The 14,166-nt window shown below is 32.8% G+C and overlaps 1 protein-coding gene across 3 annotated transcripts in view; it reads left to right on the plus strand.

Moving 5' to 3' along the window:
• LOC105456793 (sodium/calcium exchanger 2) overlaps nt 1-14,166 on the plus strand; it is a 62,058-nt gene that overhangs the window by 4,027 nt on the left and 43,865 nt on the right. For all 3 annotated transcript variants that reach the window (XM_011701095.1, XM_011701096.1, XM_011701097.1), the window contains exon 2: nt 1,802-2,074. In XM_011701095.1, the coding sequence (XP_011699397.1) occupies nt 1,802-2,074 (273 nt within the window). The remainder of the gene's footprint in view (nt 1-1,801; nt 2,075-14,166) is intronic.

The following is a 14,166-nucleotide window of genomic DNA, read 5'->3' on the forward strand; positions in this document are numbered from 1 at the left end:
ATTTGATTTCTAGAAATCTTAGAAAAACTTTTGATTGCGTACCATACAGTTCATAAACATTTAATGTATGTGAACATCACGTTTTTTTAAACTAGTAATTTCTTTTCGCTTAGCGTTGTCAACCTCGTAAATTCGTAAAAATGGCGAAGACTTGAAATTTTCATCAGCATGTCACAGAAATAAAACACGTCCACGTGTGTGGTCCTCGGCATTAAAGCGACACACATGCTTATATAGAAAAGAGTCACGGTGAAACGCGGTTTTGTGTCATAAAAATGTATTTCCAGATGACGAGGAATGTGAAATTAGCGTATGTATGTGTGTTGATTTTCAGACTTGTGTCAGTTTCTCTTTATTTTATCTTTTTTTTCTCTTTTCTCTCCTCTTTCGGTCCCTTTCGGTCTCGTCTTTCTTACTTTGGACGCTCAGATACACGTATCTCTGTTCAAATGCAATAACGTAACTGGAACGAGTAGCTAGGGTAAATCAATTTTATTTCGCGATTGGAATATTGCAGGTTCGTGCGTTGATTCGGCCGGGTGACCCGTTTATTTCTGTTATTTTAACTTTGCCTCGCATGTCAGATTGCATCTCGCGAGGTCGCGCGGAAACCACGCGTGCACGCGCAATTAAATCTATACGTGAAGCGTGGTGATGAAACGTGCTTGATAATTCGGCTGGGGAAAATCGGAGGAAAATAACGTACGGTGAAGTTGAGTCGCGCACTGTACTTCTGCATCGATCACAACAAAGAGTCGCACTGATTGTTAGCGATATAGGTCGAGGAGAAAACTATTGTTGCTTGATAATCTTCGCACGTGTCACAATTCTGAAAGAAATCTAAAGACTATTGCTGGCATTAATAGCCTATTATTTCGCATGCACGCGAATAGTAATAATGAAAAGTAACAGAACGATATATATATATATATATATATACATATATATATATATATATATACTGTTATAATATATTATGTGACGAGACGTTATAGAATTATAAGAACGTTTTATTTTCTGTATTTATATGTAAAGAATAATATATGAAAACATAATATAAAATCGAAGAGTTGCAACAGTGGGCTAACTCACATTTTATAAAAATGGAGAAATTAAACTCGAAAGTTTATCAACTTTAACTTTTCATTTTACAGTAAGCAACCTTCAATTATAAATAAAAATTGATACTACAGATTAAACGGATATAAAATGTGATATTGTAAAAATAAAAAATTAATATAATATGTATTAATATAACATGTATAATACATCATTGAGAGGATATAAGGGGTTAAATAATAGTAAAGATAAATAACAGAAAATTATTTATCTCAAAAAGGGGGATATCAAAGGAGACCAAACGGATAAAAATAAAATCTTGGATGAATGCTCTTTTCAATGGCAAATATTCAACATCGAAATTATAGACCAGCCTACGTGCGAACTTGATTGAAGTATTCTACCGAACGACATTTTTAGATAGAAAATAGAGGATTTGTCAATCTGCAAATTAAAACATGTGTATAACTTAAAAATCGAAAGGCGAGAATTTGTGAAAGCTATTTATGTTAGTCATTGCGAAAATTAATGAATAACGTTTGTATAAATTGATAGATCTTTGTTCTAAAATATAACAGAAATATAAATCTAAAGATATAACATTTACAGCGCTATTTTTTGTTTGAAAAATTTTTTGATGTTGTATCCTGTTTTGCGGATATTATCGAAAGAACGATTTCTGCTGTCGAAGTTTCGGTGTGTAATTTTTCACGAATTAATGTTAACGTTTTCTGATTTTCAGGCTCAGTAACGTGTCGCAGCCAGCAATGCTTGTCTCGCCGAGCCTAGCGACGGTAATGATCCTGGATGACGATCACAGCGGCATTTTTGGCTTTCCCGAGAGAGATGTAGAGCTAGTGGAGAGCGTGGGTCAGCATCCTCTGCGGGTGGTGCGCTATAGTGGGGCTCGTGGTCGCGTTATTATCCCTTACCGCACTGTGGAGGGCACTGCGAAACCCGGCAAGCAATACGTGCATACCGAAGGCAACCTGACTTTTGAGGATAATCAGACAGAGTGAGTAACATATCTGCCTTTTTTCAAATTAAGAGATTAATTGAGTAAAATTGATTAATTTTAATTACTAAGAAAGAGATAAGCTATTTCAATCTATCGCACGATTCTATTTCTATATTGCCTTTAAACTTACTTAATCGACGAGCTTATCAGCAATTTTGTCTCTTTAATAATCAAAGAAAGAAAAGAATTTCTATCTTTTTAAAGGAAAGGGAAAAATGTTAGAAAAGTATGGCAAGGTGATGTAGAATTCTAAATTTCTGGAAAAAGTAAAACAAACTAACTGATCATTTAACAATAATCTAAAAGGATAATCAATTAATGCATTTTTAATCACTTTTGGAGGCGAAAAAAAACATATATTATATAAATTGTACGTACATAATAAATAAAACAATAAATTACGTTTAACCAAACATATGTTAGAACACTTAAAATGCTTTTAAAATGTCTTTGATTTAATTCTTTAGTTGATATTTATATTAATTGATATACTAATTCATATTTATATTAATAAACTAAATTACATTTTTAGTTAAAATGAAAACAAAAAGAAGTGCACGGATTATTTTAAAAGAGAACATTTAAGTGTTCTAGAGTGTTCAGACTGTCGCGTATTATAGTAAATTGTGAAGTTTAATCGCATTAAATGGTGTACTTAAAACAAAATTGTTTCATAACTAAAAGAGATTAAGTTGTTCTTCTTTTGATAGAAAAAGATAGTAAAATGTCATCAAATACAAGCAAAATATACGTTTTTAGATAAATTAATATTTTATTGAAATATTATACGTGCAACATATTTTGTCACATTTTTAAAAGTAAAAATGAGATAAGATATGATAAGATATAATAAAACATTTTATTAATTGAAGAAATTGAGTGCGAAATAAAGTACATGATTCTCGAATGTATTAATTAATATAATCCCTGATGAATAATAAAATTTCTTTTAAACTCACTATTTAATGCTCAGACAATTGGAATGTAATACGAAGGTTTAGTATCTACGTTTTTACGATCGATATTCAAGAGACAACGTAATAATTTGTTATTGTAATAACTTCAAATTAGTTTTATCAGACAGTATTATTACTTATCGCCATTGAAGGCATTACGTCATAACCGCAACGGTTGAGCATGATGTCAGGATCGATCACCATCGCGATACGATCGGTAATTAGAAACTCGCGCCGTATAATTAGATTGTCAGCTTACTGTGTCAATTAGCTACCATAAATTATCCGCTACCATAAAAAAAAGTTACACGATGACATATTTTAAAAACTGGAATAAGCAACGTAAATGTCAAATTAAATGACTTAATAAATGTAAAGATGACTATGCATATTTACTGTTTAACACGGTCGACTTTTCTGGAAAAGATAAACACATTAATTTTCATTATTTTTAAACGTCATTATGATCGCTGAATAAACGAACGAAGAGGGAATTGGAACAAAAATTCGAAATAGCTGCAAAGAATGAAGAATTTTCAAATTCTAATGAAATTACGGGATTATTGCGGGATCTTTGGGGTCGCTCAATATGAAAATGATGTTAAAATAACGTTAAAAGTCAAAATTGACGAGTCTAATGTGGCGAATGTGAGAAATAAAATGTCATCGAATTTAAATGAAAATTTAACTTTCTTTACCTTATATTTGTAAATATATTTCTGTATTAATTGATGTACTACTTAATTCGCATATATGATTGGTAATTGGAATTTCCACCAATTCTGAAGCCATTATGCTATACAGGTATAGGTATAAGTGTACCGAAATTTCCCACACTAACGTTCGATAGAATGCAGATCGCTTGTCTGCCGCAATTAACTGTGCAACATGGGATACTATGCGATGCTGTAGCTCGCACAATGCATTTCTATCGCAGCTTTATCAGTAATTAGCAACTCGTAGGAGATAATTAAAAGACCAGTCTAATACTTATGCATAGTCAGAACCTTGTTTTGTAAATTCGATTATTTGATAATATTAAACTTATATTAAGAAATATTACTTGATAATATTAAACTTATATTAAGAAATATTACATTAAATTTTTTTTCTGATATGTTTTACTTATTAATAGTTTTATATACAAGCATTCAAATATTTTTCTAACTTATTGTAGATTTAAAGCTATTGATTAGTTTCTTTGAAGTTGATAAATTATATCGACTTATTATTATCGCATAAATTTTATTTTTTAATTGTCTATACCACCGCTCTTTTAAAAGAGTATTTAATATTTAATAAATTATTTTACATAAAAAAAATATATATATATTATCAAAAGCCTAGTTTATTATTATATTTACTATATTTATTTTATATATTTTTAAATATGTTTTTGTATTTAATATATTATGATAATATATGTATATAATATTTGTTATACGCATTTATTGTCTTTGTCGTGAATCGTATTTTTGCTATTTTTTTTTTATATTTTCTTAATGAACATTATTTAAATTTTTATTGAATCTTGACTTGCAAATGTAATAGAATTCATCCGTACATGCTATCTTTATTCTTAATCTAAATCCCTTCCACATTGCATCATAATACTCGCTTCTGGTATACATATATACAACTCTCTAATTTCTCACGATTGTTCTCAGCCTCGCATTGCTTTACGAACAATGTTGTACGGAGATCGTTCTGGAGATTTCTGAATGCATTTAAATTGAGGATTTGCCTGGGTTTATGCCATAAGCTAGAGTTTTGAGAAAATAATCGTGTTTGAAGTTTCGGAAACTGCATGCACCGCGGAGAAATATAGACGAAGCATGACAAATTAATTTTTTTGTAATATTTAATTAAATTTAAAGTAAAATTTTCTTTAAACAAATGTATTTTGAAGAGAATAGCCACAACATAATTTTACTGTGGGAGAACTTGTTTTCTTTCTCGCTGCTTAAAAATGAATTAGACCATTGTTCATTAATTAGATTCGATTGTTTTAACTTTATTTACAATGCAATTATTTAACGCGAATGACTTTTTTTTTAGAGACGATATATTATTTTTATTATCATGTTTTCGAATTTAACTTTTGAAAATGGTGACGAAGGGAAGGAGAGAGCGAGAAAGATCGTTATGCTGAAGAGCGATTTCCTTCCAATAAACTTCCGTAAACTTGAAAATAAATCTCTCATAAACTTTCCATTCCAGCGCGGTCTAGTTAAGGAATGTTCAGAATTTGCGAGATATTACACTGTCTCTCGAAGTGATCTACAAACGTGATAATAATATTCTGTCATCGGAAAACACTCAAAGTACTATGGTTCTCATTTATCGTCATGAAAAGCAATCTTCAGGTATAACACAAGAATTTTGATCGTAAGAATCAATTGGCAGTCAATTATCGTAGCAAAGTCCGACAGTCATCCGTTATAATGTTTAATATTAAAAATTGATAAATCTTCAGAAATAACGCCGAATAAAAATTTCTGTTGAAACATCGACTCCAACGGCTTCATTTCTAAAGCGATGCGGCTCAGTAGAAATTGCACTACGATGCTGCATCAAAACTATATTATTTTTAATGACGTATTTTTAATGACATATGACATTTGGTTTAACTAACGCTTGTGTCAAATGGAAAAGATAAAGTCATTTGAATGAAGACTACACGCATCGGCACAATTATTTATAAAAAAAACTTAGAACTTTATCACATTATTAAAAAAACAATTATATATATAATTATTACTGTAAATTATAAAATTATTTGTATCTAAATTTCGTGCTTACGGCGCAATCAATCTCAGTAATCTTCAAATTTAATATTAATATATCCAATCTTAAATCCTCAACTTTAGGAATGATAAATTCTTTGACAATATTAGTCCTTATTCAATTCAAGAATAGGATTATACTAAATCCAAATTCGATGAAGACAAATATGATTCACGTGAAAGTTAACTTTATTGATTTAGAAGGGGATTAGAGGGGGGCTTACACATCTAAAATTAAATTGTTAAATATAAAAGTTCTTGCTGAGGGTGGGACTCTTTCTCTAAAGGGCATCTGAGAATTTCTAGTGAGAATCTTGATGTGACATTATATTTTATTTATCGAGTTTTAACAAATATATAAACTTCTTTTGACAATATATTGTACACGATATATAAAATACTATCTCTTCTCTACTTTGTATTTTATATTTTTTAAATAATTTCTTAAGAAGTAATTTTGATTTGCTTTGCAATTTAAAGCAGTTTCTTTACATAATATACATTTTATGACTAAAAATGGCTGAGTATTTTAAAAATTAACACACGTGCCTGACTGATATTGCCTATGCTTATATACTAGAAACGCGGGCGAAAAGTGCGCTGTATTGAGGTCACTGGGTAATTCGCGTTTGCACGAAACGTGCGATTTTACCTTTACAACCCTATTAGACACGTTTCTCGTTTCCCCCTCTCCGGCCCCTTTACTATGTTTCTCCTCCGCGTGAGAGTTTAACGTGATAAAATTATCGTCGGTAGCATTTGCGATGAAATTTACCGGTCCCGACTCGACGTTAGAAAATATGGGAGAACATGAAATAGAGCTGCATGCGCTAATATTAATCAGAAAATTGCATGGAGATCAAAAAGTTGTTTATTTATCGTCTGCAAAAATATATTGAATTAATGGGCGTCATTTCGAGAATTTATTAAAAGAAATTTCTTTATTCTCTTTTTTTTCTTTTTTTCTCTCTCTCTCTCTCTCTCTCTCTTTCTATCATAGCCTCTGTACCATAATTTCATTATTCATACTCCCATATATTTCTGAATTTTTATTCAAGGTTATATGAAGATCATATTTTCATATATGGGTCACTGAATTGGTCTTTATCTCAGCTGTAGCAGCGCGATGATAAAAATATATATAGTTTTGTTAAAAAAATAATATTAAATATAGAATCTCGAAAAAATAAATATATTAATAATATAATATAATAATAAGATAAATAAATAATTTTTTATTTATAATAATATTTGTTCCTTCGAAAGAGATAACATTTTTCTTCTATATATTTCGCATCGTTGAGGATATATGAGAGGTTTAAGGTGCTTGGATGAGGCGAAAACCCTGTATGTGTGTGCAGTGTACTTTAATTATTGTTATTATATCAAATTCATATCATTCAATATCTTATATCAATTCTTAATTAAATTCTTATCATTCAATAATATAATGACAATAATAAGCTGTTAATATATTAATCTTTAATTATTATTATTATATTAAGATAATACCTAATATTTATTTGCGCCGCACGTGAAGCAAAAAGGCATCCATTATAGTAAGACTACCGTGGTGGATTTTGACGGGTTTGAAAACCTCTCGAATGTGATTTTAACTTCGCCATTCCATTAGCTACTGTTTTGCTAAGTCCACCATCATTTCTACCATCTTTCTCGTTTTGCCTGATATAAATGATCGAGATGATCGATCATATCGTGTAATACATATCTTGTATCAACTTTAGCAATGGATTCTTTACTGTTTCTTACACGTGTGGTAAAAACGGTCCGTCCGCCAGACTGCCTATTTGTATTAACGTTTTTGAAATTTATAACGGCAGATATTTCTTTTTTAAAGAAATATCCACCGTTGATAAAAAAAGTGACGTAAAGTTAAAACTTTTGCATTTTTGAAGCAATGAAAAGTAATTGACTCTAAAACTTGTGTCGCTTTTCCATCAACGCGGCGAGATATTATCTGTTACGTAATCTCTAGAGGTCGTAGATTTTTTTTAAATGGCTTCTTGAAATCTCGAAAACATTCAAAATTATATTTTTGGTGATCTTCGTACTTTTGTGTGTAAAACAATGGAAAGAATCGATTATAATGTATAAAACATATGATTTTATACAATGAAAATGCAATGAAATTAAATGCGTGTTGTTAAAAATTGAAAATTTCACTTTTGACAAATTTCTTCTATTTTTTTGACGATCAATGTTGAATGCATAATCGATTGTATAATTTTTACTTGTTAGTTCAACAAATACTATCTATTTTCTAAGAGAACTGACTCCATTTTTTAAAATACCTTTCACAGTAGGCAAAATTCGTAGGAGAGCGCGACACAACTTTTTCCATTTAATTGTAAGAACAAGTGAACTTACCTCGTAGTGCAATTTGATCGCGACGAGCGCAGAGATGCAGTGCACTCCAGGGGCTTCTTACCCTGTCATTGGCTCATTTATGGGTTCGTACGACATTTCACGTCGCGATGTCGAATTTTATGCTCCGTTGTCTTCACTCCTGCAACGAAACGGGAAACCGGGGATGAATTATCTCTCAAAATACATATTTTATGTTAAAAATATGACACCTTGTACGGTTTCCACTTTACGCAGGATGTTTCCGGAAAGTTGCTAGTCAAAATTTAAAGGAACGACGGATCTGAGTAAATTTAACAATTTTTGTTAAGTCCGGAAACAGCTCGTCAACGCGTTAGGCGTGATTTCCGTCGAGCATTGTTCGTGATTGCGCATTCTCCGTCCTTGACACAAGATCGTGCAGTACAGGCTCAGTTATTGTTTATATAGCTCTACAGTTTACTGTATAGTGTAGCTTATACACATACCAATGCGTACGTAACATCTCGATTCTCCTGCAATCGATCGTATTTCACGTTGAGCAACGTCGCTGTGTTTTTTTTTCTTCCTTTAAATCAATCAATTAGTAAAATTGCAGGTTTACTTACTATAGAGAGTGAAATACTATATGAGACGGTTATCGAGTGAAGGATGGGAATTGAATGTTTGCGATACATTATGCGCCGCCGAGAGCTGCAGAGCGTGAATAAATACAGAGGTTTACTCTCGCTTTGGAGGATTGCGTTGATTGCCAAAGCAACATATTCGAGTAAACATAGCGCCGCTATATTAAACGTCCTGGAATAATTCAATAATACTTACAGCAAGCAGCTGACGCAGTCTCCTCTCGCTACAATATACAGTTTTAAAAAATCTGAAAACGTTTGCGTCAGATCAAGAATGTGCAAAAAATGAATTTCCAGTTTTCAAGTCTTTGTCAATTTAAGAACAATAATGCTTCAAAGTTCACGGTCTGTTTCAATAGATACAGAATATATTGACAATGAGTATTTAAAATTGGAGATTTCTGTTATTCCTGAATCTTAAAAAACCATAAAAAATAGATTTTGTAAATATAGGCAAAATTAGTGTCAAGAGACAAGCTTTCTTTCTACAATATTTTACAGCTACTTTTAAATCTTCTTTTTAAATCTTTTCTATAATATATTTATAGAAAATATTTATAAAAAAAATATTTTATAATTTTATATATTTTATCTTTTAAAAATTTAAAACGAGCACTTTGAAAATAAACTCTTCAATTTTAAGATTGAAAAATCGATAAACTTATTAAAAATAATAATTACTAAAAATTAAAATTTTATCTTTTGCACTATAAAATTTTGAATACAGCTATTTAAAAATTTCCATATCTATTTTAACAATAAAATAATTACCATAATAAAATGTCTAGAATAAAAACTTATAATAAAAATTGACAAAAAAAATTTGTGATTTTAATCATCGATTTAGCACACAGTCTGAATCTGAATTGAGTTCTTTGGATGCCTCTCGATTCCATAAATCACGGGATACGTTTATTTACCTCCGAAATTTGGATTTTACGTAATGCACACACGTACCTTTGCGTTATTTATGTGCGATTTCACGTGGCCCGTACTATGTATATATTGATAGATATAGCATAATGAAGACATTATGTGGTGTGCGTATTGCCGCAAGAGACGGTTACAATGCAGTTAAATGCGACCGAATCTAACTTCGGCTGCAGTTTGCAACTCCGGTACTTTTGCGACAAATTTACGATAAAATTACGCAATTATTCGCAATTTACGTGCATTTGAATTTCGCCATTTGTCCGACGAAAAATTAATTTCAAACAATATGCGTAGATTTGTAGAATGTTTGATAAGAATAAATAAACGATTTAATTTTACGCGATGTATTATAATGTCAATTAATAAAAATCGCGTTTAATATTACATAATGTAAAAACTATACTATTATAAGCTTTTTGACGGAATAAAATTAAGAAGTAATAATTAATAACTTAGCTTAATTTTTAATAATTATTTATAAAGCAATCATCATCTAATCATGATAAGACGACTCTTAATAGAAAAAGTGAAAATAATAGCTACCCAAAAAAAAAAGATATATAAATAAAAAATGATTCTATTCTCAGTCGATTATAACTCAAAAAATCATTGTTGATTTCTTATTTTCAATAAAGAGAATCGCTCTAAATCGTTCGTTTACCAAAGAACCTCTTCTGCAAATGGCTCACATGTATTGCGACAGTGTACATCTTGCGTAAATAGAATTATTTACTTTGTTCTCACTGCTCTTTTCTCCATTTCTCAAAAGAAAATTTTTCCGCTTCGAAAAATAGTCACGAATACTCAGGCACTCAGCGACATACAATTTCCTGCAAATCCTCTTACTACCAGGAATTTGCAGAGAAATATAACCGGATATCAACCGTTCGATACCAGCGAGATTCGGATGGTATTCGAGGTTCGGGTGAGAAATAAGACGAATAGGAGATGAGACGCGGCTGCTCCATTCCTTCGTAGACTTGCGTATTACCTGCGTCTGTATCTTAAAATTCCGAGTGGAAAGTGAACAGGTCATCAAAAAAAGAAATAAAAAAAAAGAAATTTCAACCAGAGTGCTTGTATTAATATTGCTCGATACAAGAATACCTTGAATATAAATATACAGATTAAGAAAATATTAGGTATCAAAGAGATATATTTAAGATTTAAGGGGCCGATATTAATAGTTAAAATAAATTTGTGTGAATGTTTAAAATGCGAATACTTTTTTCAAATAGTTCTCATATTTGGCGATATTTTGTTTCAATACATTTTCACGATAAGAAATGAAATATTTTATGAAATATTCGCTAGCCCCTGATATTTTTACCTAGTAATTTTTTTATCTGTAAAACGAGCAATCGATTTGTGGAAAGAGAAAAACACGAGAATGCAAGTCGCCAGTAGCGAATGCGAAAATTACTTCTATCTTCGACCAGATCAATTTCCCCCGATTCGTACGTGTTAGATATTTTTTGCACACAGTTCGTAGTATCTGCTCTCGTTTCCATTTTTTTCTCCTTAAATCAAGCGCTCGCTCTAGGTTTCGATTCTACGTAAGATCGGCACGAATATCGCGCGCAAGTATGCAATTTGCGTGAATGTATACCAAGCCGGGCGTACTTATCTCACTATTTCCTCGAAGGTTGAGGGTGCTTCCAAATTCTTGGATGTATGCTCGCGCGCCCTTAAATTCCATCCGCCGCACACACGTTCATTATACCATTTTAGATACCGGGCACGATTGAGGAAGCTATAAATACGTGTATTTCCCTCTTGTAGGAAAGAGATCAGTGTTTATCAAGCAGTAACGTAAGACCCCATTGTAACGGGTGGAGGTCGATCGATTTAACGTGCGTACGGGCTTAAATGGATATTCCAACGCTATTTATAGTTTTAGACCCTCTCCCGCCGGCGCTCATCCGCGTGTCTCAACTATATGGAAACTCTGCTTATCTGCCCTCGATAACGTGCGCGCGGCCGGTTATCAATGCGCTATCACGCCCTCGTCGGTGTCATTTTTGAAATCTGAGAGTTAATTTAATCCGCGCGCGCCTATCATCACGGCTTTCCACGTGGGCACTAATTAATTTAAACTTACAGCGGAAGTGCCATAGCCGGTTGCCAGGAATAGCTATAGTCGGTTGTTTAACCTAGCGATGTTATTTAAATTCATGCAAATCAGCTTTAATGATCTCTCGTATATTCTGTAATGTGCATTACGCACACATATGGCATACAAAAGTTATTGCTTTACCGATATTTAGACGGGGATAAAATCTAAATTTTCGGAACTTTGTCTAAAAAATGTGTAATAGTGTCAATATTTTTGATCAGCTGATAAACATTTTTTTAAAAACATGATTAATCTTGATAAATTATTTATCGTATCAAATTCATGAATAAACAGAAGAAACTGGTAAAAAGAATATATTATGTTTACATAATAAGATCCAGAAGTTTGGGGCTTGATCAGCTTTTAGACAATGTTAAAAAAAAGTAATGTGCCATTGGTTGCTGATTCTTCACTAAGTTCAAGTAAAAATTTCATTAAAGTACGTTAATTCGTTATCGAAATATTATACGACGATATCGAGTTATCGACTTTACACGCAGAGTCGACCCAGACAGCACAGAGAGAGTTCAAAAAGAATTCAGTCGTATGTCATCAATTCTGAGTTAATTTTCAGATGTAAGAAGAACTTTTTTTCTAGAAGTTCTGAAAATGTTCCCAGAATTGATGACATACGATTAAACATACGAACAAAATCTTTTGAACTTTCTATGCTATCCGCAGGGGGAGTAAATTTTGAAAATCAAATAACTCTCGAGTAGAAATTAGGTCCTTGAGAAAATAAGGGAAAAGTCCATTGGAAATTCAGTTGCATGTCATCAATTCTGCGTTAATTTTCATATACAAAAAGAATTTTTTTTCAAGAAGTTCTGAAAATGTCCTCAGAATTGATGACATACAATTAAATATACGAACAAAATCTTTTGAACTTTCTGTGCTGTCCGCAGGGGGAGTAAATTTTGAAAATCAAATAACTCTTGAGTAGAAATTAGTTTCTTGAGAAAATAAGGGAAAAGTCCATTGGAAACTCTGGGCTTAAAGAGCATCTGGGTACTATTTATGGGACCGCTATTCGTATTTCACCGTGAAGAAATGAGCAAAACAATTCCGTTTAGGAGGAGTGTGTCCATTAAAGACTGACGGTGCCAAAAAACAACATGAATATTGTGAGGAAAGAAGTGTTGGAAGGCAGGTGGCTAACGACAAAGGAATTAGCGGCAAGACGGCGTTTTAGAAAAAAAAACCCCACAGCGAGTCTCCCACACGAGAATATCCGTCGTAAATAAGGTCGGATGCGCCACGGGAATGAGCGCGCCAAAACTTCTTTCGGTCGTTCAAAAGAAACGGCGAGCGAGACGTCGACGCCGCCGGGAGCTTTTATCCCTTCGGGAAGAGAAAGAAGTTATTGAATCTGGAGGGCAGAACCGCGGCATTTACCATGATCCTTTATCAAAAAGGATCCGCGGAACGGCGTCATCTCGGGGTTCACTGAGGCTCAAGAGAGCGTAGGTGACAACGGTTTCGAAGGAAGATCATAGCCGCGGGACTTTGGAGATTACACGAAGATTCTTTTGACCGATTTCAAACACCCTCGTCACACACGGACGTGAATACTATGTTTTCTTCATGTATCAATCGAGGGATACTGAAGAATAACGACGTGGCAAATTATGGTGCCGTTGTTGCGCGACAATGCGGCCACACATTGATTTTAGGGAAGGTCGCTATATTCACGAAAGCAAGAAGTTGTCCACCTTACAGACCTGACTTGGTCCCAAGCGATTTGCTCTTGAAATTTGAATTAGATTTACGAGGCGAAAAAAAGTTCGAGACCTACAAAGAAGTCCGCTTTGGTCTGTTTTCGAAGGAAAGAATTCGGACTATTTTTAGACTACAAAACTGTCAATAAAAGGCTGTAACAAAGGCAATGAAAAAATACAAAGAGAAATTATATTAAAAACAATTTTTAAAAATTTTTATCTTCTTCTAGTAAATTAGATTAAAAACTCTTCGACTGGAAGTTTTGCATTTTACAATAGTATATCTGTGAAGATGGATCTGTGTATAGATGGAAAACCGTTAATACTGCCGGTGAACAAGCAATCCGTTCCGTTGCGACATTTCGGGTTCGATCAAATTTCGTTTTTTTTTTTTAAGCAGAAAAAGAATCTGCGAAGTTCGTGCGCGCGTTCAACAAACTTCTTTTTCTTTCTTTTGGACCCCACTGTGCGCTGGCAGCTGTGCTCTTCGCGAGCGTACCGAATTCCGAAATCGACCTGGCTGTTACGCTCGTTATGATGTTACTTTGGCTCATACACAGGGTGATCGGATCAATTCCGCGGCATGGGCG

This window comes from Wasmannia auropunctata, unplaced genomic scaffold (genome assembly GCF_000956235.1).
Source record: "Wasmannia auropunctata unplaced genomic scaffold, wasmannia.A_1.0 LD335556.1, whole genome shotgun sequence".
Taxonomy (NCBI): domain Eukaryota; kingdom Metazoa; phylum Arthropoda; class Insecta; order Hymenoptera; family Formicidae; genus Wasmannia; species Wasmannia auropunctata.